Raw genomic sequence first — 27,064 nt, forward strand, 5'->3', positions numbered from 1 at the left:
AACAAAGAGGCAACAAGTATGAATATAAAAGTCAACATGCTAAGGACAGCTGAGTCAAATCATAGACTCATTTCCTGATTACACTGTTGAGCAGCTGAGCAACCACCAATTCTGCACTTCTTGATAATTTAAGAAAAATAACCCCCATTTATCTCACGCACTGCTGATTAGATTCTCTAGTACTTACAGCAGGACCCATTCCTAACTGACACAGTGTTAAAGGATGAGAAGAAGTCTGCCAGGCAAAAAAGACAGGGGAAAGCATTTCAGGCAATGGGAACAACTTATGCAAAAACAGAAACAGGGAAAGAAGCTGGCATGTTTAGGAACAGGGACATGTTAGTGACATAATCCAAGAGGCTAGAAAGTACAACAACAAGGAGGCCTCACTTGCTTCATCCACAGTGGTACACTTCTGGTACATGGATGTGCGCAGAGTAGGTGTCCGAACATTCAACAGCCTGATCTTGTCTACTCGGGAATCAAACACCCGGAGCACAGGATCTTTATCATCATCGTCATGACACATGATTTTGTTGTCAATGAAGGAAGCAAACATCTGGGTCTCCAAGAATCTTGAGAGGAAAGGCAGGTAGGGCTCAGGCTGATCTGACAGAAAAGATGCCTGGTGGGACCAAAAGGAAAAAGTCATCAACAGGGAAGAGGGCATATCAGCCTTAATCAACCAAGGCTACATACCCAAGGGATTCAGTAGGTTACCTCTTCTCTGAAGCTTCCTAGGTCTTTATAAATTGTAAACAGTAAAACCTCTCCATCCTTTTTAAAAATTCATATAATTTCAGATATCCTGAAACTCTGACACACTGACCCATTTAACTTACTCAGGTAACCTACTGTGGCAACCAACGTTCCCAGAATCCTGATGTTCAACCTGCATGCACATCTTTGCCTAAGAGAGCTCTTTGACTGAAGGTAAACCACCTGATAGCAATAACCAGCACTCTGCTCTAAAGCAAGAAGACCTTATATTTTATCAACATCAGAAGGACCATGAACTTGTTTCCAGCACATATTATGAAAGAAAAACTCATCTTCAGTCACATCTTTAAGAGAGTCTGGCATGTTCTCATTTCTTACCACCTCCCCAGTGGGATTATACTCACTTTGTCAAAGTTTTGCATCTGCTCCCTGTTGGTAAACCAGGACTCCTTATCCTGGCTGGGCTGAATGACAAACACCTCATAATCTGCAAACATCTGAGTGAAACGATTTGCAAAAACTTCCCGGATCTGAATGTTTAGCTGGTAAATCCTGAGTTCTTCTTCATCACACTGAACTTTGAGATCCTTATTGCTGCTGGGGTCTTCACGTACTTCCAGCTACAAAAACAAAACAAAACAGTTGAGAACATGCAAGCTTTTCCTTTTATCCCAAAGAAATGCAACTCATCCTTCCCCCCCGCCCCCGCCAATGGTCATTTACTTTTGCAGCAAATGGAGAAAATAAACAAAAGAGAAAAAAATGGGAAGAAAAGAAAAAGAAAGGAATTCTGACATGGAGAAGAGACAAATGAGGGTGTTCCACTTGCAGGTACCCAGCAACCCAATGAAAGTGGAGAGGAACTCATTACAGGCAGAGAGAGATCCAGCAATAGAGGAAAAGACCCCAGTTATCTCAAGGGTCAGGGAAAGGAAGGAGTCTGGGAAGTCAACGAGAAAATGATAATGCAAAGCAACAAGGTCAGACTCTGGATTTCCCTTCATCTCTTTGATTTTTCTCCCCCATGTCACTTTCCCTATCTTTCTCCTTAAAAATGTTTCCTTACTGGTTTTCTTAACTTTTCTAATCTCTCTAAATATTTCTCTGCTCTTCTTTAACTGGCCATGATTTTTCTTTTTTAATATCTGCTCTACTAACTAAACAAACCAGGAAAATCAGGAAAATGAAATGTTTCACACTTCACCAAAAAATAGCCCAACGAAATGATTACATTACCCCATTTTGTTTGTATGTAATTTAAGAAAGTAATTTAATAGTGAGAATGGGGAGGGTGAAGAGATGGGTAAACAACTGCAGAAAAGCGGACAGCCTCATCAAAGTCAGGAAATGGAAAGTACAGTACATCCCTGGGAAGAGCAGAGGGCTAGAATTCAAGAGGACCAGGTTCCAGCCTCAAGTCAGCCACATAGAAGCATTTAATCTTAGGTAAAACACTCAGGATCTCTAAGTCAACAATTCCTGCTCTATGCGCTTTAGGATGCTGTGAAATTCACAAGGCAATGGATCTGAAAGAGGTCTGAACACAAAGATTGCCACCACCATCCCTCCAAGTCTCTCTGCAGTTGTGTTTACAGAGAATGACAGCAGCTTCTCCTTGATGTTGAAGTGAGAAACTACCGAGATTTAGATTCAAGTAGCATTTATACTAGGATAATGTTTGCCAGAGCTAAATCCAGAGTCTCCCACACAGAGCATCCTTTCAGTACTCACATATATGCCTTGCCCTGAACTGGGTGCCTTCTCATTCCACACTTTATTTCACCAGGACGTCACCTTAGCACAGACCCATATACAGCATCATACCTTCTCCAGGCTCACCCCAGTCCTCTTGACCAAGGCCTGCAGGCGGGCGATAGTTTCGTTCTCCTTGAGGAACTCGTAGGAATGTAAAGGGGAGCCTGCGATGTTTCCATTCCTCTTGTCGGAGACAAGCTCAGAGGCCCGGAGCCTCTTCAGCTTGGAGGCACTCTCGCTACAGTGAAGGTTCCCTTCAGGGGGAATGCCAAATGCCATGAGAATCTCAGAGACTTCCTGGACAAACTCCAATTTGTTGGGAAACTGAGGCAAGTCCTCCGGCAGCTCAATGAAGTGGTTGTCAATGTCCACAAAGCAGAGGTTAGCCTGGCAGTCAAAACATGATGAGGAGTGTGAACAACTCCAGAGTATTAAGGAAGAAGCTTTAGAGAGGATAATGAACAAGAAAGGAAAGAGCAAACGTCTGCAATGGGCATAACTTAGGTATGGTTAAAGAAGATGGTGTGGAAGGAGGTAGACCTGAGTTCCAGTCTTCCCCTGATGCTTTCTAGTTGTGGGATCTTGGGAAAGTTACATAACTCTGTTTCCTCAGCTATAAAATGGTGATAAAAACAACTTATCTTAGAGACTGATAAGGATTACATAATGACATAGATGTTTAGCATCTAGCACAAAATTCTCATATATAGTAAGTGCTCATAGAATATTTGTTGAGTTCACAAATTCTTACAAGAGTAAAAAGAATGCTAGGAGTGTGTCAGAAAGTCTAGGTTCCAGACCTGAATCTGTCACTATCTCCCTATTTGACCCTGAGCATACCAGTATCCCTTTCTGAGCCTCATTTCTGATTTGTAAGATTTGGTGGCTGGTCTTGATTTTTGTGCTTCCTTCTGGCTTTAAGATTGCTTCTGAGAGGATGTAGAGAGACAGTACTTTCATACACTGCTGGGGAGGCAGGTAATCTGGATTAACAAAAAATAACCTGGCAATATCTATCCTTATTTTATAGACATAGAGAGGTTAAGTAACTTGTCCAAAGTCACACAGCTAGTAAGTAGTAGAGCTGGGATTTGAACTCAGCTAGCCTGACTTCAGTCATACCCTCAAGCTCTTAACCATACATTCTTCTCCTTAGAGGTCTTACACATTTCTTGTTCAATTTAACTTAAATATTTTATAGTTCTCATCCCTGTTGGAATTTTCTTGCAGTGCAGCTATTAATTAGAAAAGCTTTTTATTTTTGTATATTTATTTTATAACCATGAACCTGTTCTAGCCAAGACAACTGTCATTTCCTTCACTGCAGAGCATTATTAAATGCTTAAGTGTTTGTTATAGCAAGGATAATAATATTACCTATGTCATAGGTTTGTTTTGAGGATTATGAGACAATTAATGTCAAGGATTTAGGACAGTGTTAGTATATAATAAATGTCAATTAACATTGTTATTATCACTGTGGAATATAAAACTCCAATAAATGAATACACACACACACTATATATATACTATATTACTAAATAGGAAAATTCCATAATGAAAAGATGCTAACAATCCCCACATTTATTTGTAAATTTAATTTAAATTTTTTTTAAATCCCAGAAAGATTTTTTTTTCAAGGGAGTATCTGATGAATTGATTCTGAATCTTACCTAAAAAAATAAAAGAAAAAAATAGCCAAGAAAATCCTGAGGGAAGACTTGCCTTGCTGGATTCTAATACAAATATAAAACAATGGGACTTCCCTGGTGGTCCAGTGGCTAAGACTCTGTGCTCCCAATGCAGGGGGCCCAGGTTCAATCCTCGGTCAGGGAACTAGATCCTGCATGTCGCAACTAAGAGTTCGCATGCTGCAACTTAAAATCCCACATGCCGCAACTTAAAATCCCACATGCTGCAACTGAAGATCCCACACGCCTCAACGAAGATCCTGTGTACCACAACTAACTAAGACCCGGCACAGCCAAATAGATAAATAAATATTTAAAAATAAATAAATAAAGTTAAAAAAAAAAAAAAACAAATATAAAACAATCTATTGGAAAAGAACAGTCTTGAACAGACCCATTTATTGTGGATGAATTATTCAATAAATGTTTGGGGGACAAATGACTGTACATTTAGAAATGTTAAAGTATAATACCATACTCAAAAATAAATTTGAGATAGACTGAAGATTTAAATATAAAAAATAAAGCCTCTTTATGTTTTAAAAAAGAATCTCTACCTTTTAGAGATACATACTAAATATATGATGACATAATAATGCTGTGTGAGATTTGCTTCAAAATAATCCAGTAGGGTAAATGGGAAAAGAGTGGAGGATATAGAAAGAAGAGTGGCCATGAGTTGATGATTATCGTGTAATGATGGATGCTAGTCTCTTTACTCTTACATGTGTTCAACATTTTCTATAACAAAAAGTGAAAAAATAAATACCCCCACAAAAGTATTAAAAGAAAATATAAAAGATTACTATTATGCCTTAGGGTAGAGTTGGACTTTCTAAACTTTATACAAGGCTAAAAAACATAAAGGTAAATACTGCCATAAAAAAAATTAAAGATAATCTGGGAAACAATTGTCATACATAACATGTAAAAGGTTAACATCCAAAGAAATTATTGAGATAAAGATAATTTACCCAGCTGAAAAATGGAAACAGGTTATAAAAGGCAAACACAGAAGAAGTTCCGGTTAATTATCTTCAAATATATGAAAAGATGTTCAATTTCACTAATAAATCAAGAAATGCAAACAAAATATTTTTTACCTCCTGGGTTAGCAAAGATTTAAAAGATTTATAATGTCCAATGCTGGCAAAGTTACTAGGAAACAAACAACTCATACACTGTTATTGGGAATGTGAACTGACAACTTTCTGGGAACAATCTTAAAGAACTCTTTTTTTTTTTTTTTAACCAGTCCAACCCAAGAACTAGAAATTACCAATATTTTTATCTACTTATGTACTCCTCCCCAATCCCATCCCCCAACCTACACAGTCCCACCCCCATGTAATCACTATCCTGAATTCTGTTTATTATCTTTTTGCCTTTTGTTTTTTAATTTATCACATATGTATAGTACATGTCTTTAAACTTTTGCTTGTTCTTGAATTTTATAAAAGGATTATTGTTCTTTACACAGTCTTGTGGTACTATTTTTCTTCACTGAACATTAAGTTACTAAGATTCAGCCATTTTGTTGTATGTAGCTACCCATTATTCATTTTCACTCTTGTATAATATTCCACTATGTGGATATACTACAATTTATTCATCAATTTTCCCACCAAAAGGCATTTGACTTGCTTCCTGTTTATTGTTTTTACATTGTTATACATGATTTCTTGGACACGTGTGCAAGATCTTCTCTTGGGTATATCCTAGGAGTGGAACTGCTACGTTGTGAGGTATGCAAATGTTCAATTTTATAAGGCCTAGCTGTGTTCCAAAGTGGTTATAACAATTTACATTTTTACCAACAATCTAAAGTGATCCTACTGATCCAAATATTTCCAAAACTTGGTATCATCAGATTTCTTAATATTACCACTTTAGTGGGTACATTTATTTACACTTCCCTGATTGCTAGTGAAGAAATGTGTATTTTTTGTGCAATCCCTCTTCATGTCTTTAGCCCATTTTTCTATTGGGATGCTTATCTTCTTACTGATTTGTAGGAGTTCTTTATAACCTCCTGATGCTAACTCTTCATAGGCTATATGTGTCCTACACATATCTTCTCCTAGTTTTTATTTTTTCATTTTAAGATATCTTTTTCTTAATTAAAAAAATCAAAGTTATCAATCTTATATTTTATGGAAAGTGCTTTCTTCATCTTGTTTACAAAGTCCCTACCTACCCAGAGGTCAAAAAGGTATTTATTAATATTTTCTTCGAGAAGATTTAAATTTTTCTGTTTGACATTTAACTGCTTAATCCGTCTCAAGTTGATTTTGTTATGGCGTTGGGTAGGAATCTTTCTTTACTTTTTTTCCCTAGGGACAAGCAATTTTTCCAGCTCTGTTATTAAAAAGTTCTTTGGCATGGTATGTTTATTATATATCAAAATACTGTTCCACTGATCCTGCTGTTTATCGCTGTACCAGTAAGTCTTGTATTCTAAGAGGCAGGAGGACCATATAGTAAATCCAGATTAATGTAACTATTCCACAAACTCTCAATCTATTAAAACTGCATGTTTTAACATGTCCATGTATGCATTCATTCAACACACATTTGCTGAGTGCATAAATTACTCCATTTACAAATCTATAACTAATAAAGAGAACTTTCCCATATCCAAGATTCAAAAATTAGAAGAATCACTTTAAATTTCACCTTCGAGAGTTCCTCCACTAGACAACAACTTTAAACCCATCCTTGTTAAAGAGACAATAAATGTTTAACACCTAAAAATAACACTATTTTTTGTTTATTCCTCTAAGATTTTAAAATTATGTGCCTTCAGGTCACGCAATTAAAAAATATAGTAAAGACAGAATTAAATCACCTAGTCATGAAGCTCACCTGCCTCATAAGCCTGTCCATACGGCTAACAGAAGAAAAGCACTGTGACCCACTAGAAGCACACAGTGCAATCATTTATCCTCTTGGTCCTCCTCTCTTTAGAGGAAAAAACCAGTTTGTCCAATAGGAAACATAAAGGCAGCTAAATACAACTATAACCACTCGACAATGCTTGGCTGGCTTTTATCCCACTGTTATTGACCAAACACAGAATGTCTGTAAAGAACTTTATAAACTCCAAATGCTGTATCCACATATTGTAGATACTCCTAGATAGAGGTGGCCAGAGGAAAGAAAGCAGCTCAGGCACACTTCAGAGATTAAGATAGGAGCCTCTGAGACACTACTAGCCATTCTTTGCAGAGTTGGGCTGAAGCAGGTAGGGATAAGAAGGCAAAATGAAAAGGGGGCCATTCAATTACTAGACTCATACAACAGCCTCACGCTTTCTCCTCTCAGTACTCAGAGGGCTCTGGCAAACAGAAGTAACTTGCAAACCTACCTCAAACCCCTCATGCTCCCCCTTCCTCACCTGAAAAGAGGCCAACTCCTGCAAAACAGCTTGGGGGACAAGAAGCAACCTGGAAGGGGCACTGAACCCAAGTGATCAGTCTTCCTCAGTTAACCTCCTGTCTCGTCAGGAGAGGCCATGGGAAGACTTAGCTACTCTGGGGTAGTGATCACATGGATATCCCAAACCACAAAAAGTTTCCCAAATCCCTTCCTGCAAAAGGTCACAATGGCCCTTCCCAGCCCTGAGTTCCTACCACCAAATCACAGACAGCCTCACTTGCTAGTCTATTTTCAAGTTATTCACTGAAGGGGAGCTCAACAGATAACTGGGGGAAAGCTATTGAAAAAGTATCCGGAGAAAGGAGAAAAAAAAAGTAGGAAAGAAAGAGAGGCCCAAGATAGAAAGAAGTAACACCCCCTTCCCCTGACATAGCTGTGGAAGAACTGCCTCCTTCCTGTGCTCAGACAATGAAACCCAAAAGAGAAGCACAGGACAAAGAATGCCTCACAAAGGCAGCTCAGCACTCTCACTTGCTCAGGGCCAGCTGAGCTCATGTGTTGGTGTAAAAAGAAACAAAGGGCTTTTCACAGACTTTTGATGCCCAAAGATAGGGCAGCAACTGATGAATTTTGACTTGGGGGGTTAGAGAATGTACACTCTCCATGTCTCTGGAGAAAGTCCCTTTTATAAGTCTAATGTGCCCCCACCCCACTACCCTGATGGTGCCCACCTGCAAAGGCCCAAGTGCATTTCCCAGCCTCAATGCTTCCTTCTAGCAGCGTAAAGATACCACAGGACGGCCACCAAAATGTTGAAAGTAGTTATCTCTGGGTGGTAAAATCTGAGGTAATTTTTACTTTATACTTTTGTGCATTGCTAGAATTTTTAACTATAAATGTATCATTTCTGAGACATCCCAAAGCTGTCTTTCAGAGATATTATCACGCTCCATTCATTATGTGTACCTTTCATGGTGCTTTACTCCTTGAGAAAGCCAGTCTTTTCTCACCAGCCTAAAGTTTTCCATGGGGACTGCACAGACTCAGATATCCCAGAGGTTATCTGCTAAAAATCAAGTTAGAAAATATCCAGCTACGTAACTGTCCGCACAAATACGTGAACTTCAGAGGTACAGGCTGGATGAAGTGGGACTCTGAAACCCTAGAACTGCTTATGAAATACACACAGGTATTCTACAATCCCACTGTCACCACTCCTTCTCAAGTAGACCACAAGGAGAAGCAGAGTACAAAAGATGCAGCAATGGTGGAGGCTGCAAAAGTGGAGAATCCAATATCCCAGAACAGAGTGAAATTTTGGGATTCTCAAACAACCCCCAGTTTCTCAGTCCTGTTAAGAAAACTGCTGCTCTCCCAGCAGCCTCTTCACACACCCACAAACATGAAGCACACACAAAATGATGCTGAGAGAGCCTACAGGAAATAGAACTTGCCCCAAGTATACAGCAAGCTGATGCCAAAGATGAAAATAAAACAGAAATCTGGCTTCTTGCCTAGTGACCTATTTATCAGATTATGCATGCCTCTTCGGCTTTCTACCTTCAATCATTTTTTACTGTTATTCTTTTTTTTTTTTTAACATCTTTATTGGAGTATAATTGCTTTACAATGGTGTGATGGTTTCTGCTTTATAACAAAGTGAATCAGCTATACATATACATATAACCCCATGTCTCCTCGCTCTTGCACCTCCCTCCCACCCTCCCTATCCCACCCCTCTGAGCTGATCTCCCTGTGCTATGTGGCTGCTTCCCCCTAGCTATCTATTTTACAGTTGGTAGTATATATATGTCGATGCCATTCTCTCACGTCGTCCAGCTTACCCTTCCCCCTCCCCGTGTCCTCAAGTCCATTCTCTATGTCTGTGTCTTTATTCCCGTCTTGTCCCTAGGTTCTTCATGACATTTTTTGTTTTTGTTTTTTAGATTCCATATGTATGTGTTAGCATACGGTATTTGTTTTTCTCTTTCTGACTTACTTCACTCTGTATGACAGACTCTAGGTCCATCCACCTCACTACAAATAACTCAATTTCATTTCTTTTTATGGCTGAGTATTATTCCATTGTATATATGTGCCACATCTTCTTTATCCATTCATCTGTCGATGGACACTTAGGTTGCTTCCATGTCCAGACTATTGTCAGTAGAGCTGCAATGAACATTTTTACTGTTATTCTTATTTTGACTTTTACAAAATGATAATTAGGTTTACCAGAAGGAGGTGTCAATATTAAATATGCAATCATTTAAAGCAACAACAAAAAGCTCCCCATTCTCCAATCTTTATGCATATTTATCTGTAGACAAATACATATAAAAACCCAGTACCCCAAAACTCAATGGTTTTCTCCATCATTGTGAAAGGAAAGTCAAAATGGAGTCAGTATTTCTAAGAGAGATCTCTAAAATGGAGCCGGGAAGCCATTAAGGAAGTACAATATTTGCATGACTCAGCCTGGATGGAATCTGACCTTTTGACCTGATGAGGAACAGACACCAGAACACCTGCCAGAAACTCAAGATACTAATCAGACCCTTACACTAAAACAATTAGTGACAGTCTATATACTTATAAGACCCCTACCCTAAAATAACCTGTGATTTCTTAAGGACAAATATTTTCACTCGCATCAGAGTCGATCACAACTCTCACCAGGGCAACTTTTAACAACCTCATGGTTTTTGTCTTTATAAGCCCCTGACTCTTTCTCTTCCTCGGAATACTCTTTCAGGGTTAAGTGAATCTGTGTCTCCCCAATTGCAATTCTTAAGTCCCCAAATAAACTCTGTTCTTTTTGCAGCCTCCTGCATTTTTTTCAGTTGACATTATTTAGATCTTTTCTTCCTTAATAAATCTTGTCCCACCCCAAATAGCACAAAGCTCTATAGATTCAAAGGAGCAAAGGAGGCAGAAACGGAAAAAACTATAAGGAAGACATTCTGATTCTAAAACCAAAGGCGAGGGACTTCCTTGGTGGTGCAGTGGTTAAGAATCCACCTGCCAATGCAAGGGACATGGGTTCGAGCCCTGGTCCGGGAAGATCCCACATGCCGCGGAGCAACTAAGCCTGTGCAGCACAACTACTGCGCCTGTACTCTAGAGCTCACAAGCCACAACTACTGAGCCCATGTGCCACAACTACTGAGGCCCGCACACCTAGAGCCCATGCTCCGCAACAGGAGAAGCCACCACAATGGGAAGACCGCGTACCGTGGCAAGAGGTGGCCCCCGCTCGCTGCAGCTGGGGGGAGCCCGCGCGCAGCAACAAGGACCCAATGCAGCGAAAAATAAGTACATAAAATAAATTTAAAAAAGAAAAAAGAATCCGCCTTCCAATGCAAGGGACGTGGGTTCAATCCCTGGTCGGGGAACTAAGATCCTACATGCTGCGGGGCAACAAAGCCCGCGCGCTGCAACTACTGAGCCCACACGCTCCACAGCCCATGCGCCACAACTAGAGAGCCCACGTGCTGCAACTACTGAGCCCACGTGCCGCAACTAAGACCCAACGCAGCCAAATAAATAAATAAATAAAAATAAAACCAAAGGAGAGAGAAAAAGAGATGCAATTGACTATAACTTAAATATTACAGGTATGATCTAATTATCAGGCATGTTCATCATGATGGCTGCCCAGACACGCCCAACAATGTGAATGCTGCTTAGATCCAATTCCATGAGAATGGTCTCTTCCTTGGAGGTCCTCTTACTCATATTCCCCAGCTATACATAAAAATCTTCCCCAAAAAAATCATTGGTGGAAGGATGAGACAGAGTCCTGTTGATACCATTGTGTGCATAGTCCAAAGTCTTCTTCCCAGGCCTTTCTATTGACTACGAAATTCAGAGTAGGAAAGGCCTTCCCCCAGCTAGTTTCATACAAGCCATAAAATGACCAAAAGAGGTAGACTAGTTCTCTTGGTAACTCTAGGAAAATAAAAAACAAAACAATCTTATTTCTCATGATGCTTTAAATCTATTTTAGAATGAAGTAGTAAATAAACAAATATTTTTTTTAATCAATTATTTTATTATTTGAAACAATAGGAAAGAGGAGCAGGCCGTCCTCACAGCAAGGGAGGAGAAGCATTCTCTCAAGGCCTTCCTTATCTTGAGCAAGGAAAGTTTTCAAAGCTACATTCAGTACTACAAGAATCACTATGATCAGGTCAACTTTTACAAAGCAACTGTGGCCTATAAAACAAAACCACTGATTTATTAATACATGTCTGGCTACTAAAGCAGTTATAAAATTATATTATGTGGAATTTCTTTAAAAAATAGGGGGTAGAAAGTACAGAAGTAAGATACAATTTAAATGTACGATAACTGTTAAAGCTAAGTATTGAAAACACAGAGATTCACTATGCTACTCTTCCGTGTAAGTTTAAACTTTTACATAATAAAAAGATTTTCTTAAAAATATGTAAAATATCATGTTTGAAAAAGGCAGTTCACAATAGTATAAACAGAGATTATTAAAAAAGTATGTCAGGTGATAAAGGAAACAAGTGTTTCTGGAATTATATAAACTGACCTAAATGTTCATTGTTTTTACTTTTTTCCTGGAAAGTTGTTTGTGTTCCCCAAAATAAAAGAAAATAAACTTGGTGATACCACCCTGGGCTCATCCCAAAGCCCTTCTCTCCCAAATCCTGTATCAGGGCCACAGGCACCAGCACCCAAGCTCCACGTTTTTCTTACCTCTTGAGGCAGCTCCAGTTTTGACCGGTCATCCAGGCCATTGGAATGCAAGCCCATCAGGTATGGCACAGGAGCATCTAAGAAATGTAGGAGAGAAGCTGGGAGAATAGGAACATAGACATGCTGCCACTGGAAAGGAAACAGGAGAGCTGTAATTGTCTCCGCCACAGTCATCAGTCTCTGGTAATCTAGGTCAAAAAAAAACAAAACAAAACACACACAAAACCAGTCAAAAACAAGGTACTTGCTTCTCAAATACTAAGTTAAAATCTTCAACACAATTTCACATTTAGAAAGGAACAGGATAAACTTCAGCAAGGGTATGCTCAGAGTATGATTCCCTTGTGGGTATCAGAGAGACAACCCAGAGACCTCAGTGGACCACAAGCTGAAGTATACCCCCTCCCACACAGGTCCATGCTAGTAATAAAATTTAATATAGAAATACAATTTTAAAAAAAAGAAATACAATAGGAATCATAAATAGCACCTTGCTCCAAATACTAAACCAGAATGTTAAGTAGATTCTCTTCAGTAGAAGGAGAATGGGGAAGTGGAACAAAAAGAAAAGGAACAGTGGTCTAGTCTCTGTTCAGCATGAATGTCAAAAGACCTCATTTACCACTCACATGTCTGCGTTCTACAAGGAGCTGATGTGAACTTTGCCTTCAAGATCAAGCCCAAAGAACCTTCAAGCATGCAGAGGCTGGTTTTCCACACTAGCCAAGTCTGCCTTCCACCTGGCAACCTTTCTTGAATGGTAACAGCATGAAAGTATCATCTTAACACTTTGATAAAAAGTTCCCCAAGAACCTGAAAGACCCAGAAGATTGACTTTCGTTACTCAAAACTCTTATTCTAGGTCAGAGAGCGTATCTTGGAAGAGAAGCTTGTGCTCAAAGTTTAGCTTTTCTTCAGAATGCAATTTCTAGACTTGTTTTATTTTTAAAATGAGTAAAAAATACATCGGCAAAGCCAATACAATAGATTGAAATTTAACACATTACTATTTACAAATGGAATGATGGTTTCAGACACTTAAAGACAAAGTAGAAACATCAATTTTAAAATCATATGAGTAATATCCTCCTGGAATGGCTGATTTCAAATGAGTTTTCACAGGAGTTAAACAGTTTTATGCACTAAAAACTCAGCCCACCATTTAAGCAAGTCCCAGCTTGGTTCATAAAGGAGTAATAAGTATCAAAAAGCTTTCCAGAAAATGAAGAAGAATGAGTAGGAAGTGAGCAGAAGCTGATATTTATCAACTAGGTTTTAGCAAAGCATCCTGTGTGCTCACCAATAAAACTTTGGAGCAGTTTACCACCTTGCTCCTGGCTAAGCATGACCTGGAAATAGTTTTTTTTTTAACTAGTAATGCAAATAAATAAAAATTGATGACTAAAACTTCATCATCTCAAACATTTTGAGTACACTCTAAGGAAGTGCTTCATGCTTCTTCGGGGAAAGCTAAGGCGTTTGATAGATAATAGATAAGTGATGTAAAACAATCAGTGGGTAAAACTGAGCTCAGAGATTTGGTCATCAATAATGATTTTTTTAAAAATACAACTCATTTAGCAGAAGGACAAAAGAGCACAAGCTTTTCGTATTCACTAAAATCAGGAACAGACTGATAAGAGTTCAAGAAGAAAGTCAATCTCATTTTTCACTGTGCCCTACAAAGCACTGCCATTCCCATATTAAAAGACTATTTGGTGAGGACCCTCTCCCAACTGAAGCAACAACAAAAATATTTCCCAAATTACAAAAAAAAAAAAAAAAAAACTCTTTCAAGGATTAAATAGATAATCTATATAGCCTTTCAGAAAAGTATTTACTCCAACGTGAGAGTAAGCAACAACTGAGGAACAAAATTTAGGCCACTGCAAGTTCTATCTTCAGCCTCTTCTGAGATATCTCAGTTCCATGGGGCACCTGTACAACTTGGCTTGTTACCTTTCTGCTGAAATCTTCCTGCTCTATGATTATTCTAACAATTATTATTAAGAAGAATTCTAATGATTCTCTAGGTGAGGCCTCAGTTTTTGTATCTTTCACCTCTCTTTTCTAGATATGAATGCCTGTAAATAATCTACTAAGAGCAATAATCTTTAGAATCTCAGACATGATAAGAATATACTTTAAAATTCAAACTTAAGATGATCAAAAGAATGTAAAGGTGTGGGAGAAAACCTCCAAGAGATATTTAAAGCTGAAGGTCCAGTCTTACTGTGTCCCAACACTGGCTCTTAAACACATATTTTGAATAAATATTACACTGAATAATTTCTACCCCCGTTTCAGTGGACACACACATATAGACACACACCATTTCTGGGTTGTTTTTAAAAAGGTAGGAAGGAGCAAGGCCTTTTCAGTCATGTGAAAACCAAAAAGCTGCTGCTTTTACCGAAAGTCAATAAAGCAGGTGCTACTCCTTTACGTGGCTGGCATTCCTGACAGGTCTGCTCAGAGACAAGAACATCTCATAGGGGGCCAACAGACACTCTGAGTAAAGGAGTCCCTGAAAAGCCTTCCTCATGAGGCTTCCTGGACACTGGACTACTCCTTATAGTGTACCTAGTTACAGTGTCAGGGAACATCTATCTACTCTCTAACCATGAAAGAGGGCATGCTAAAGTCTGAAGGAAGGGGCTTCCTCTGCTCCATAAAAGCAGGTTTTTCAATAGCACAGACATCTAGTTCTGGTTTTTCCCTACTCTTCAGGATGAGTCTAATCCAGTATCTGAAGCTCAGCCCACTTATTTCTGCTAGAGTGGGTAACTTTATTCGCCTCAGATTGAAATCCCTGAAGAATTCCCTGTGATGCACTTGAAAGTGTGCGATTCTTAGAAACAAAACACTTTAGGGGATGAGAAATAATCTCCTCTTTGAAGGCTAAACTGCTTTCCATTTATATGGTTTGGTTTTACAGATACTAGAAACTTGGAATTTTATGGCCTCTCTGGTCTGAGTTGTGGGTTTCTTTTTCCCTACATTTTTGTATTTTAAAAAAGCAACAACCCACCTTGAAGGATGGCCTAATAAACCATGCCTCCGGGATCCATCAACCCGTGGTACCCACACTAGGATGCTGACCTCCAAGAGCTGTAAGCAACAGCACAAAAACCATTTCTATACACCAGTACAAACGATAAAATCAGTACCTCCTTTTGCCATTGCCTGTCTCTGTGCTCATCATTCCAAGAAGGTGAAACTAATAAATAGGAAACAGCTGAAGGTCATCTGCATCCAAAGAGTTTTAGCCAATCAAAATCAACTGGAAACACTTCAGCTCGAGGCAACTCTCTGGGTTTTCTCACAGCTCCCATAATGCTGTAATGAGCAATTACTTTTAACAAAAGGAGATAATGCAAAGCATACTGGGATTACAACCACTTCTGAGTGGTGAAGAGAGAATAATCAGCACATTCTTATGACTTCTCTCTGTGCAGAGAAAGACATTAGACTTGGGATCACTTTATAGATAAGTTCACTCCTAAAACAAACTACAGGGAAGTCCCTGCAAATCAGAAATTGAATTAGAAACTGTCCTTGCATACTCACACTTCTGTGAAAATTGTATGAACAAGGATGTTTCTCATGCAGTCTTTGTTCTTAGGAAACAACCTAATCTATGTCCTGATATCTCCAAGATAAATTATTAAATGAAAGAAGGTATAAAACAATGATTAGTATGCTCCCATCTGTGTTGTTTTTAAAAGGTATACATGCTGTATATGCATGTCTATGTCTGGAAGGACACAGGAGACAGTGGTAAGTCTTAACACGTCACTGTACATACACCCTTTTGTAATATTTTAAATTTCTACCATATGACTGAAATGCTTTTTTTCCGTTTTACTTTAATATACCATATGTATATCAAAATGTATATAATTTAAAGAATATTATAATTAATACATGTGCAACATAACATTAAAAATAGTGCATTATATAAAAGTATTTAGGAGGAGGGCATGAAAAAAAAATCAAGAGATTATTTCACAAGGGTAGGATTTTAGATCAAAAAGAAAGGGAAACAGGGACTTCCCTAGTAGCGCAGCAGTTAAGAATCCGCCTGCCAATGCACGGGACATGGGTTCGATCCCTGGTCTGGGAAGACCCCACATGCTGCGGAGCAACTAAGCCCGTGCGCCACAACTACTGAGCCTGCACTCTATAGCCTGTGAGCCACAACTACTGAGCCCATGCTCCGCAACTAGAGAAGCCACCGCAATGAGAAGCCCGCGCATCGCAACGAATAGTAGCCCCTGCTCACCACAACTAGAGAAAGCCCACACAGCCAAAAAAACAAAGAAAGGGAAACATTCAATTCTCTCTGCACTGTTTTTCCACACATTATTTGTTTTAAAAAACTATTATTTTCATTAGGGATGCACAAGAAACTTGATCTCTGGCTACCACAGGAAGGAGAGAGGAAGGAGATTTCATTTTATTCCCTTTAAAATTGTTTTGATTGCATGCCTTGAGTTTGCATTACTTTTGCAAAAAAAAAAACCAAAAACTAATGTAAGCTTATGTATAAAATAAGCTACAAGGATACATTGTACAACACAGGGAATATAGCTAATATTTTATAATATGTATAAATGGAGTATAACCTTTAAAAATTGTGAATCACTATATTGTACACCTGTAACTTATATACTATTGTACATCAACTATACTTCAATTAAAAATTAATTAAAAAAAAATAACGTATGCATTTGCTTCCAAGCTTGTCTGCACTAGTTGAACTTATTACTGGGTTGTATAATTTAACCAAATATTATGTAAAGAAATGGTAAGATATGAGGGCAAAAAAAAGAACTGTTTCTCTGAAAACAAAATTAAATGCTTTAAAAAGACTCAGTAAAGCAAAGTCACTAAAAAATACAGCAATTGAATTAGGCATATCACTTAAGTGCAAAAAACGTGGGAAAACTAGCATCTACTATGGTTCTTTTGCAAGGTCCTTTAAAAGTTCTCGCTCCACTTTAAAAACTGGAAAACTCAGTGAATGAATTATGGGTGAGATTTATGCAAGAGAAACAATGCAGACCCCTGATTAGTGGATCCATAATCAAAGAAAATGCACAGACACTTCATCAAAAGACTGGTGATTATACAGTCATATGGTTTAAATTAAAATGTTTAATGGATGTATATATCCTTTTAGGATTCCCAAACTTAAGTGACTTTTTCAATTATCCAATTCACTACCCTACTAAATCACATCAGATAAAGAACTTCTGCTCTCTATATAATTTTAAAACAACCACTAAAAAGTATGCTATTAAAGAAAAACTATCTCTATAGGGACCAAAAAACAAATATTATCCAGTAGTAAATAAAATGGTCTACACATATCTTAAAAAAAAGTTTTTCCCTAAATAACACCTCTTTCCTATTCAGAAGAAAGGACATGTAGTGGGCAATACCAACTCTGAGTGCTGATGGCATGTTTTTCGAGGGCCAGAGAGATTTCCATCCACATGAGTCCTCTGAATCATAAATAAAAGTTACTTCAAGAAAACCAACCTGAATTGTTTCAAGTACTCTATTAACAATAGAGAGCACAATCTACATCCAATAAAAGGCAATCCACTCCATTTTAGCCTCAGCCATGCTCAGCAATGCCCAGGAGGTTTTCGGAAGAAGTTTTTTTTAACCATGCTAAGCATGACTTTTAGGTCCTGAGTTCAATTTGATTCTACACACAAACCTTCTCAACTGCCTTCAAACCTCTTAAAATTATTATATACAATAACCCATATTCTGGGAAATATAAGAAGGAGCACTGAAGGAAAAAATGTTACCTATCATATTTCTGGTTTTAATTCTCCTTTTCTCACCTTTAAACATCCCCAACTGCATCACAGGTATTAAAATGCCACTGCACATTTTAATACCCTATCTGGTTTGGTTTCTTCCTCTGTTCTGGTCTAAACCAGACAGTCTTCACTACTCAACCAAGTCTCTGTTTCAAAGTACAGTTGACCTTTGAACAACAGGGGGGTTAGGGGTGCCTACCACCCACACAGTTGAAAACCCGCATATAACTTTATAGGCGGTCCTCTGTATCCACGGTTCCACATCCAAGGATTCAACCAACCATGGATCATGTAGTCCTACAGTACATATTTATTGAAAAAAATCCACATATAAGTGGATCCGTGCAGTTCAAACCCATGTTGTTCAAGGGTCAACTGTTTTGCCCAGCTCCAGTCAAGAAACAGTAACTAAAAAAGCAACAAGAATTGTACAAGTCTATACTTCACCCAGAGACAGAAATCTGAAACATCACTGTTCAGTCTGCAGTGTTCAACAAGAATGTTGTTACCAACGTTTAAAAATCAAAAATTTCACGTAAAAAATCTGGGTCCTCATGAAAAATTGGAAGACCTAGTAACATTAGGCCAGCATTTCCACATGGAATTAATTGGAGCTAACTAGTGGCTGTCCACTTTAGATGGGGTATATGCTCTTCAATTCAACATAGTCTCCATTACTTCACCTTCAGAATCCAACCATATCATATCACTTCGCTGTTACCTCCCTAGTCAGAGACAACATAATCTCTCACTTAGATTGTTAAAATGGCCTCCTAACTAACATTATTCAGACTCTGCCCATGGACCAAATCTGGGACATTTGACCATCAAAATAATTAATCATAGTAATGGACTATATAACCTACTGAATAAAATAAAAATCTGTGAGTCCATACAATAATAAACAAACAAGGGAGAATGAAATGTTCTTCCTCACAGTAAAATGTAACCATCCTGGTAACTGGTTCAGACTAGAATCATCAATGGATGTTAAAGCTATTAGGCAAAATTTTGAAGAGAAACAGTATATTTACAGGGTTTCAAAGTATCTCCCCACAAATTACTTATTAATTACAAAGGGAAAAATGATAACTTTCCAGTTAAGAAACTCAGCAAACATCATCTTAACCAAGTGATCAAATTAACATTACCAAAAATGGCACAAATGAACACCATGTGCCTCCTATGATGATAAATAGACATTATGTGTCTCTTGATACAATGCACTGAGAGAACCACAACATCACTTCTGTGATATTGCAGCCAAAAATTTATAACCTGAATCTAGTCATGAGGAAACATCAGACAAACCCAAATTGAGGGACATTCTACAAAATACCTTGCCTGTACTCTTCAAAAATGTCAGTCATGAAAGACATGAGGAATTTACTACCAAAAGCAATGCATGTTACTGGACTAAATCCTGGACCAGGAATTTTTTTTAAAAATTATCATTCACTTTTATGTGAAATCTAAAAAATAAAACAAACTAGAGATTATTAAAAAAAAGAGACTCACAGATATAGAGAACAAACAAGTGGTTACCAAAGGGGAGAAGGAAGAGGGGGAGGGGCAATATAGGGGTAGAGGATTAAGAGGTTAAAAACTATTATGTATAAAATACGCTACAAGGGGGGCTTCCCTGGTGGCACAGTGGTTGGGAATCCACCTGCCAGTGCAGGGGACACGGGTTCGGGCCCTGGTCCAGGAGGATCCCACATGCCGCGGAGCGGATGGGCCCATGCGCCACAACTGCTGGGCCTGCGCTCTGGAGCCCGCAGGCCACAGTTGCTGAAGCCCGCGTGCCGGGAGCCTGTGCTCCGCAGCGAGAGAGGCCACCGCAGTGAGAGGCCCGCGCACCACAACGAAGAGTAGCCCCTGCTTGCCGCAACCAGAGAAAGCCCGCGCGCAACAATGACGACCCGACACAGCCAAAAATAAATAAATTTTAAATAAATAAATAAATAAATAAGCTACGAGGATTTATTGTACAACACAGGGCAGCCAATATTTTATAATAACTATAAATGGAATATAACCTTTAAAAATTGTGAATCACTATGTTGTACACCTGAAACGTATAATATTGTGTATCAACCATACCTCAATTTTTAAAAATTTATCATAACAGACATTATTGGACAATGGTAAAACCTGAATACAGTATTGTTATTTTATCAATGTTAGATTTCCTAAATTGATTAATCATACTATGGTTATGTAAAAAAAATGTTCTTGTTCTTATGAAATAAAAGCTGAAGTATTAAGGAGCCAAGAAACATGGAGTCTACAATGACTCTCAATGGTTCAGTTATGTTCACACACATACAGAGATACAGAGGGAATGATAGAACAAATGTGGCTAAATGTTAATAACTGGTGTATTGTGGGAGAGTGTACAAGAGTTCTTTGAACATTTCTTACAACTCTTCTATAAGCTGGGAATTATTTCAAACCAAAAAGTCAAAAATCTTAAAACCTCCAATGACTAAGCATCTCAGAGTAACAAAGTCCTTACAACGGCCTACAGGACTCTGTACGATTTGGCCTCCTGTTAAGTCTCTAACACTATCTGCTACTACGCTCCAGCTCTCTCACACCATGATATCTACCAGGCTTCCTCAATGTCCTTGAACATACCAATCACGTTTCTGTCTCAGAACCTTTCTACTTTCTGTGCCCTTTGCCTGGAATACTTTTCCTACAGACATTAACATGAGTCGCTCACAGAGGCCTAACCTAATCACTCTATTAAAAATTGGAATTTCCCTTCCCCCAATACTATCTTCCTTCCTGTTTTTTTTTCCACAGACCTTATTACCACCTTACATACTATATATTTTATTTATTTATTTAATCACCTCTCAAAAAAAAAGGGGGGGAGGGGAATTCCCTGGCAGTCCAGTGGTTAAGACTCGGCGCTTTCACTGCCAGGGCCCACGTTCAATCCTTGCTCGGGGAACTAAGATCCCGCAAGCCGTGAGGCCAAAAAAAAAAAAATCACCTCTCTTTCCCCACTAAAATATAAGTTCTATTATAGCAGGGATTTTTATCTATTTTGTCCACCCTGAATCTCTAGCCCCTAGAATAACTCCTGGCACACAGCAGACTCTCAATAAATATGTACTGAATGAATGAATTTTATGTTACTTATCTGGCTCCTTTAATAAACATTTGTTTCCTTCTGCTCTATTTTACTGTTTTGTCCAAATCTGCTGCTCACCATCACTTAACCTCTCATTTATAAAAACAATTCAGTCATAACAAACAAACAACAGAATAAAGCAACACAACCTCGTTTTCTCAAATATATTTTTTCAAATATACGAAGGATCATCGTTACTGTCAGGCTGAGGAAGGGGCAGAAATAACTCTGCAGAGTGATAGAACAGAACTGATGGAAAGTCAGTTTCCCATGACCATCAACTCCTGCCTCCTCTTTTCAGCATCAATCAGACGTCAGGAGGCAGGGTTCCCCTCCCAGACTGGAGTGCCCAGCAAAAGGCCACGATGATAGCCAATTAGAAATGGTAGACCTCTCATGTTCCATTAGTTTGCCATCCAGCACCTACCTGCAAAAGATCTGAGTTTTGCTCAAACTGTAACAGCCCTTGTCCTTTACAGTCAGCCCCACTGTATCTGATATGGAAAGAAGAGAGGCCCTATGAAGAGAGAGAGCTCTAGTAAGCACTGACTTACGCTGTGAGTAGAGCAGGATTTGAAACTCCAGAAGGGCACAAGTAAAAAGTTGAAACACATTCTCCACCCCAAGCAGTTCAAAGACCTCTTTGACAGGAAAGTCGAATAAGGGAAGCTCATTGGTACTTGGTCTCTGGCAGACAATTGGCCCATAGACCCCAGAAAACTTCAAGGACCGGCCAGGAGGTGGGAGTGGCACCTCGTAGAGTACATTGTATATGTAGCTCTCAAGGGGCAGTGGAGGGGGCTGAGGTGAAGTGACTGCCTGGTGAAGTTGTTCCAGCACACTCCGACATGCTTTCATGAAGGACATGGGCGTGATGAGGCAAATGCACTTAGAGACGTAGAGCGTATCCCGGCTAATGTCGTAGGAGTTGAAGCGCTGCAGCTTGGTCCCAGGAGTGCCTTCACCATCCTCCATGTCACTGTGGTCTTGGCCATCAGCAAGGGGAGCATGGAGGACATCATACTCAGCATTATGCATGTGGTAGAGGGTCTGCATTGCACTGCAGATCTGCTTGCTAGTCACCTCCTCATAAAATGTGAGGGAAAACCCAAATGTCCGAGAGCCATCCTCCCTTGTGATAATAAAGGCATGGAACTGAGGCTCCCTGGGATCAGCCTGGGTCTTGAATGCCAGCCCTTTGGGCATGCACAGCTGCAAAAGACACAAGGAAACAACTGGTGAGAACACTCACTGCTGATCCTCTTCTCAGAACACCATCACTACTTATTTACTTAAAGAGCACCTACTGTGCTGGGCATCTGGGATATAAGACCAACACAGCAAAATATCTGTCCTAAAGACCTCCCATTCTAAGACACACAAGTAACTAAAATTATAATGCATTTATCAAGGCTATACAGAAGTATACACAAAGTGCTAGAGGAACAAAGAACAAACAACTCAGTCTCAGCCTTCATCAGAAAAGGCTTCAGAGATGAGCTTATGCTAGGATTCATCAGGTAGATGAGAGAAAGAAGGGTATTTCAGGGGCATGAAGAAAATGCACAAAGGAGGTAAAAGAAAGCTTGGAGAATTTAGGTAGGTGGTTAAGCATGAGAGCATGTATTAGGAGATGATGCTAGAAATATATCTAAAAACCAGACAGATGCAACTTCATACCTAAAAATAAACAAAGTTTTAGATTCTATCAGCTCACAAGATTCTGTCATCAATAAAATCTTCTCTTTTCATAGAAAAAAAAAAAAAGGGTGTTCATTTCATGTAATGCAAGGAGATGACATAATCAGGATAAAGATGCACTTTTTTCACTTTAACTCAGATGGGTTATATAAAGAAACTTGGGTAGCTAATCTAACTGACCTGAATCAATCAGTTTCCATTTTCCACTTTTCCACAAATCTGGCTATACAAAGGAACTTCGAGGAGCCTGGGTTAACAAGTACAAGGAGCTACATTATGGTATATCCATTACCCTTGAACTTGACTTCTCAAAGCCTAAGTGTTTCTAGAATATAGTATGTTAAAAGGAAATAAGCACTGGACTAGGAGTCAAAAAACTTGAGGCTCTCTACAATTCAGTTTCCTCCCCTGTGAAATGAAGATAATACAGTTTACTCTGCGTACTTCACAGGGTTATTGCGTGCATCAAACAAGATCATCCTCAAAAAGCTATTAAAAAGTAACAGAGGCAGTACAAAGATATGGTTAAGAGCAGAGTTCTGGAACCAGACTATGGTATTTAAGCTTGCTCAACTGCTCGTTAGCCATATGACCTTGAACACATTACTTAACCTCTCTGGATCTTAGTTTCCTCACCCATAAAATATGTGTCTGTGTCTGTGTGTGTTTACTTAATATTATCTACATAAGGGGTATTGTGAGGATTAAATGAGTTAATTCATGTATAATACTTATCACAGTGCCTAGCACAAGGTGAATACTCAACAAACATTAGCTTATTCATGGTAGTATTCATCTACAAATTTAAAATGCTGCCCTATCTAAAAGTATAATAAAACAGAAACACCCATTTCTGTCATATTACTCAGATATATATACAATACAGATGAAAACTGCTTTAAACCTCACTTATTGTGTAAAATCAATGCTATAAGCAACCAATAGCTCAATCTCACAAAAAAAGTTCACTGACCCAATACTATGTATTTGTCTGACTCAACAGAAGCACCTTGTGACTTTTGGTATATCTGATATATTCCAAATATTTGATATAGTGATCAAAATGCAGAATCACGAACAATATGCATATAAGAAGTTACTGATACTTGGTGGAACCACTGCTACCATAGTCTGAACTCACAATCCTATTGTGAATTACTCTGTAAATTATCTCACACTTGTAGCTAACAAATACTAACCATTCCCACTGCATCTTGGTCAAAGGGATTCCAGTCCACATTCTCAGGATATCGTGCAAGAACCTTAGACTTGAATGTTCGTCTCAATGGTGTCTGCTCAAAATTTTCTCCTGCAAGAAAAAGAATGAAGCAAGTCATCTCCACAAAGTCCCCTGAAACCACCCGTTATGAATATCTGAGCTTGGCAGTCCAGCAAAGTACAGAAATGAAGGCAAAAGGGTTAGTATGCCAACCATCTAAGAACAGGAAAGGTATTATAGTTATTAGATCAGTAAGAAGCTGGAAAAGTTTAGCACGGTTAATACTGGACACTGTTAGCTACCTTGGCTTTTCTTTAAAATGAAATCATTACTACAATCTTCTTGGGAGAAGAGGGGAGAAAGCACAAAGAAAGATGAAGGATTATATCCATCATTTTTTTTTCCACTAAAAGCTACATTTCGTTTGCTTAAAGTCAACTAATAACATCATAGAAGCATAAATTATTTTAAATTCAAAATGAAGTATGCATTTCTATGATCTCTGAAAAAATACAAAGGGGATTAAAAAATTCAAGAACATTAAGAGAGCAGATTTCAGGATAAATCTGATGAGCTATTTTGTCAATTGAGAATCATTTGAAATTTCTGAAATTCTCCTTTGTTTTCCCCTTCCCCCTCCTAAAAACATTAGCGCATACTGAAATAAGAACACTGAAGAGAAAAGAGGAAGAATCAAAGAACCCACCACCTAGAGGGATACAAATACGAAAAAATCTATTGGTCAAAAAAGGCTTAAGAAAGTTAGGTCAAAGGGTACAAAATGCCACTGGAGAGACTTATGTAAGAGCCACCAGAATGCTTTGGGTGTTCTCAATTTTGTTTTGTTTTTACCTTCAGTTGTACTTGAAATGAAAGGGCTGGCACCATCCCTGGCTTTAGAAGCCTGTATGTACTGGCATAATGCTATATGATAAATGAAATAACATAGTATTACAATAAAGCAATGTTATTCAAACTTTTTTGACCATGACCCCAGTATGAAACAAAGTTTATATCATGAAGCAATAAACACACACATGATATATATTAATATATATAAATTTACTTAAAACAAAAATTTCACCAAAAAATACCCTTACTATATGGAATATGTTCTCATAATTTCTACTCTATATCATTAAAACCAAAAAGGCTAACTGCAGACCTACTAATGGTCACGATTCACAATTTGAAAAACACTACAAAATAGTATAATGGGATGAAGAGCTCTACAGGTATTAAATTACTATAAAGCCACTAGTGCTTTCTCTAAAAGTATACCACCCAAATATTGCTTTTCCCAAGGGACTAGGGAGAAGGGAACAAATTAAATGCACCTAAATATTTTGAACAAATAAATTTAGTAGGAATCATGGAAAAATGTGGGAAACATGATCAAGGACAATTCAATTGAATTCTATATCTATTTACTGAGTAATCATGTTATACAAGGGCCTTAGGTACTGTGGAGGATAGAGATGAACCAGATGAAACACCCATCCTCAAGGACCTTTCCGTTAAACGTATAGGAAAAAGAACATACACAAATAACAATTTCCCAGGAAGGTTATTATCTGGGAGGCTCCAGCTTATGTGGTCTATCCATTCAGAGCACACTTGCACAGGATCCTGTTCACGTGCTCTAGTTGATAGAATAAATTCTGTTCCAACTAAAGTTTTTATAAGTTGGCTTAGAACCCAAACGGGCTGGTGATTATTAAGGAAGATGCACTCCTCACCAACACAAGACTGGAATGAACCTAAAGTCAGATAGTCCTTCACTCTAAATCAGCCCAGAGGCACCTTGAAAGTTTTTTAAAACAGAGTTTATATTATATTACTTCTAAGGCACCTGTTCCAGAAACTAATAATGATTCCAGTCAGAGAGTTATTGCTTTTAACAATAAAAACCTTCACTTCCATTTTCTCTCAGGTTTTGTCCACCACCATCATCAGAAGCCCACTTATTCATAATTTTCAACTTCTGACAAGACCCAACCTTCTGTTAGTAAAGCAAGTTCCACAATTCAATTCCTCTAATTTCTAATCCCTTCTTCCAAATTGATTTTTCTGAAACTCTTTTCTAGCAAATTTCATCTCTCAAAATACATTTCATAATCTTCGCTAAATAAAACTGGCAAAATCAGCCGGCAGCTGGTAATACCAGTAGCAACAAAGCCCTACGGCTATGTTGAGCTAGTCTCAGAGTTTTCACTAACATCGGCAAAGAGTGCAAAGAGCCCACCCATGGCAAGCCTGCACTCACTGTACAAAGTAATTAAACAGCAAGCAGCTGACATAAGGTCTTGTCTACAGTCTGACATTCTCAGAATGTATTTTTAAACTGCATTCAGTTCTGAGAGAAGATAACTATTTCTTCCTCCTAAGCTTCTTTATTTTTAATTGTCAGTTTGCTCATTTCTTCCTTAGAAGGCTAGAAAATCCCCTCAGTTAAAACCACGAACTATTTGAACATATACAGGAATCAGGGCGGTTAGCAATGTCCTATATGGAAGCCTTTGGAGAAAGATGTTTTCCTAAGATGGCTACAAGGTGCCCCCTAAGACTTGAAGAGCATTCAAAGGATGGAACAGGGGACTATTTAGGGGGAGAATTTTAAAACCAGTGAGATGTAGAATGGAGGCAGAAGTGAACATGATGAGCTGACCTGGAGTGTAGACAAAGAGGTGGGGGAAGCTGTGAATCACAGGGAGAACTGGCCTTCAGATCCTCTGTCCCCACCACTACCTGTCCACCTCCTGCTCCTTCTTTAAACAAGCTGAGTAAAGAAGTCTTGTTAAAGAGCCAGGTTCTGAGTAAAGGCACAGCAGAGAGTGCCAATCTCAGACAAAAGTCCTTCTGTGTATTAGACTGGACCAGTAGCAGG

General features: G+C 38.6%; 1 protein-coding gene across 1 annotated transcript in view; it reads right to left on the reverse strand.

Annotated features, from left to right (window-relative positions):
• Positions 1-27,064, reverse strand: part of DENND5A (DENN domain containing 5A) — a 108,221-nt gene that overhangs the window by 43,409 nt on the left and 37,748 nt on the right. The window contains exons 2-8 of the mRNA XM_061201438.1: positions 25,030-25,101; positions 24,158-24,267; positions 21,812-22,469; positions 12,273-12,460; positions 2,545-2,862; positions 1,125-1,340; positions 391-625 (exon numbers count right to left, since the gene is read on the reverse strand). Coding sequence (XP_061057421.1) covers positions 391-625; positions 1,125-1,340; positions 2,545-2,862; positions 12,273-12,460; positions 21,812-22,469; positions 24,158-24,267; positions 25,030-25,101 — 1,797 coding nt within the window. The remainder of the gene's footprint in view (positions 1-390; positions 626-1,124; positions 1,341-2,544; positions 2,863-12,272; positions 12,461-21,811; positions 22,470-24,157; positions 24,268-25,029; positions 25,102-27,064) is intronic.

The sequence above is a fragment of the Eubalaena glacialis genome, chromosome 10 (assembly GCF_028564815.1).
Source record: "Eubalaena glacialis isolate mEubGla1 chromosome 10, mEubGla1.1.hap2.+ XY, whole genome shotgun sequence".
NCBI classification, from domain to species: domain Eukaryota; kingdom Metazoa; phylum Chordata; class Mammalia; order Artiodactyla; family Balaenidae; genus Eubalaena; species Eubalaena glacialis.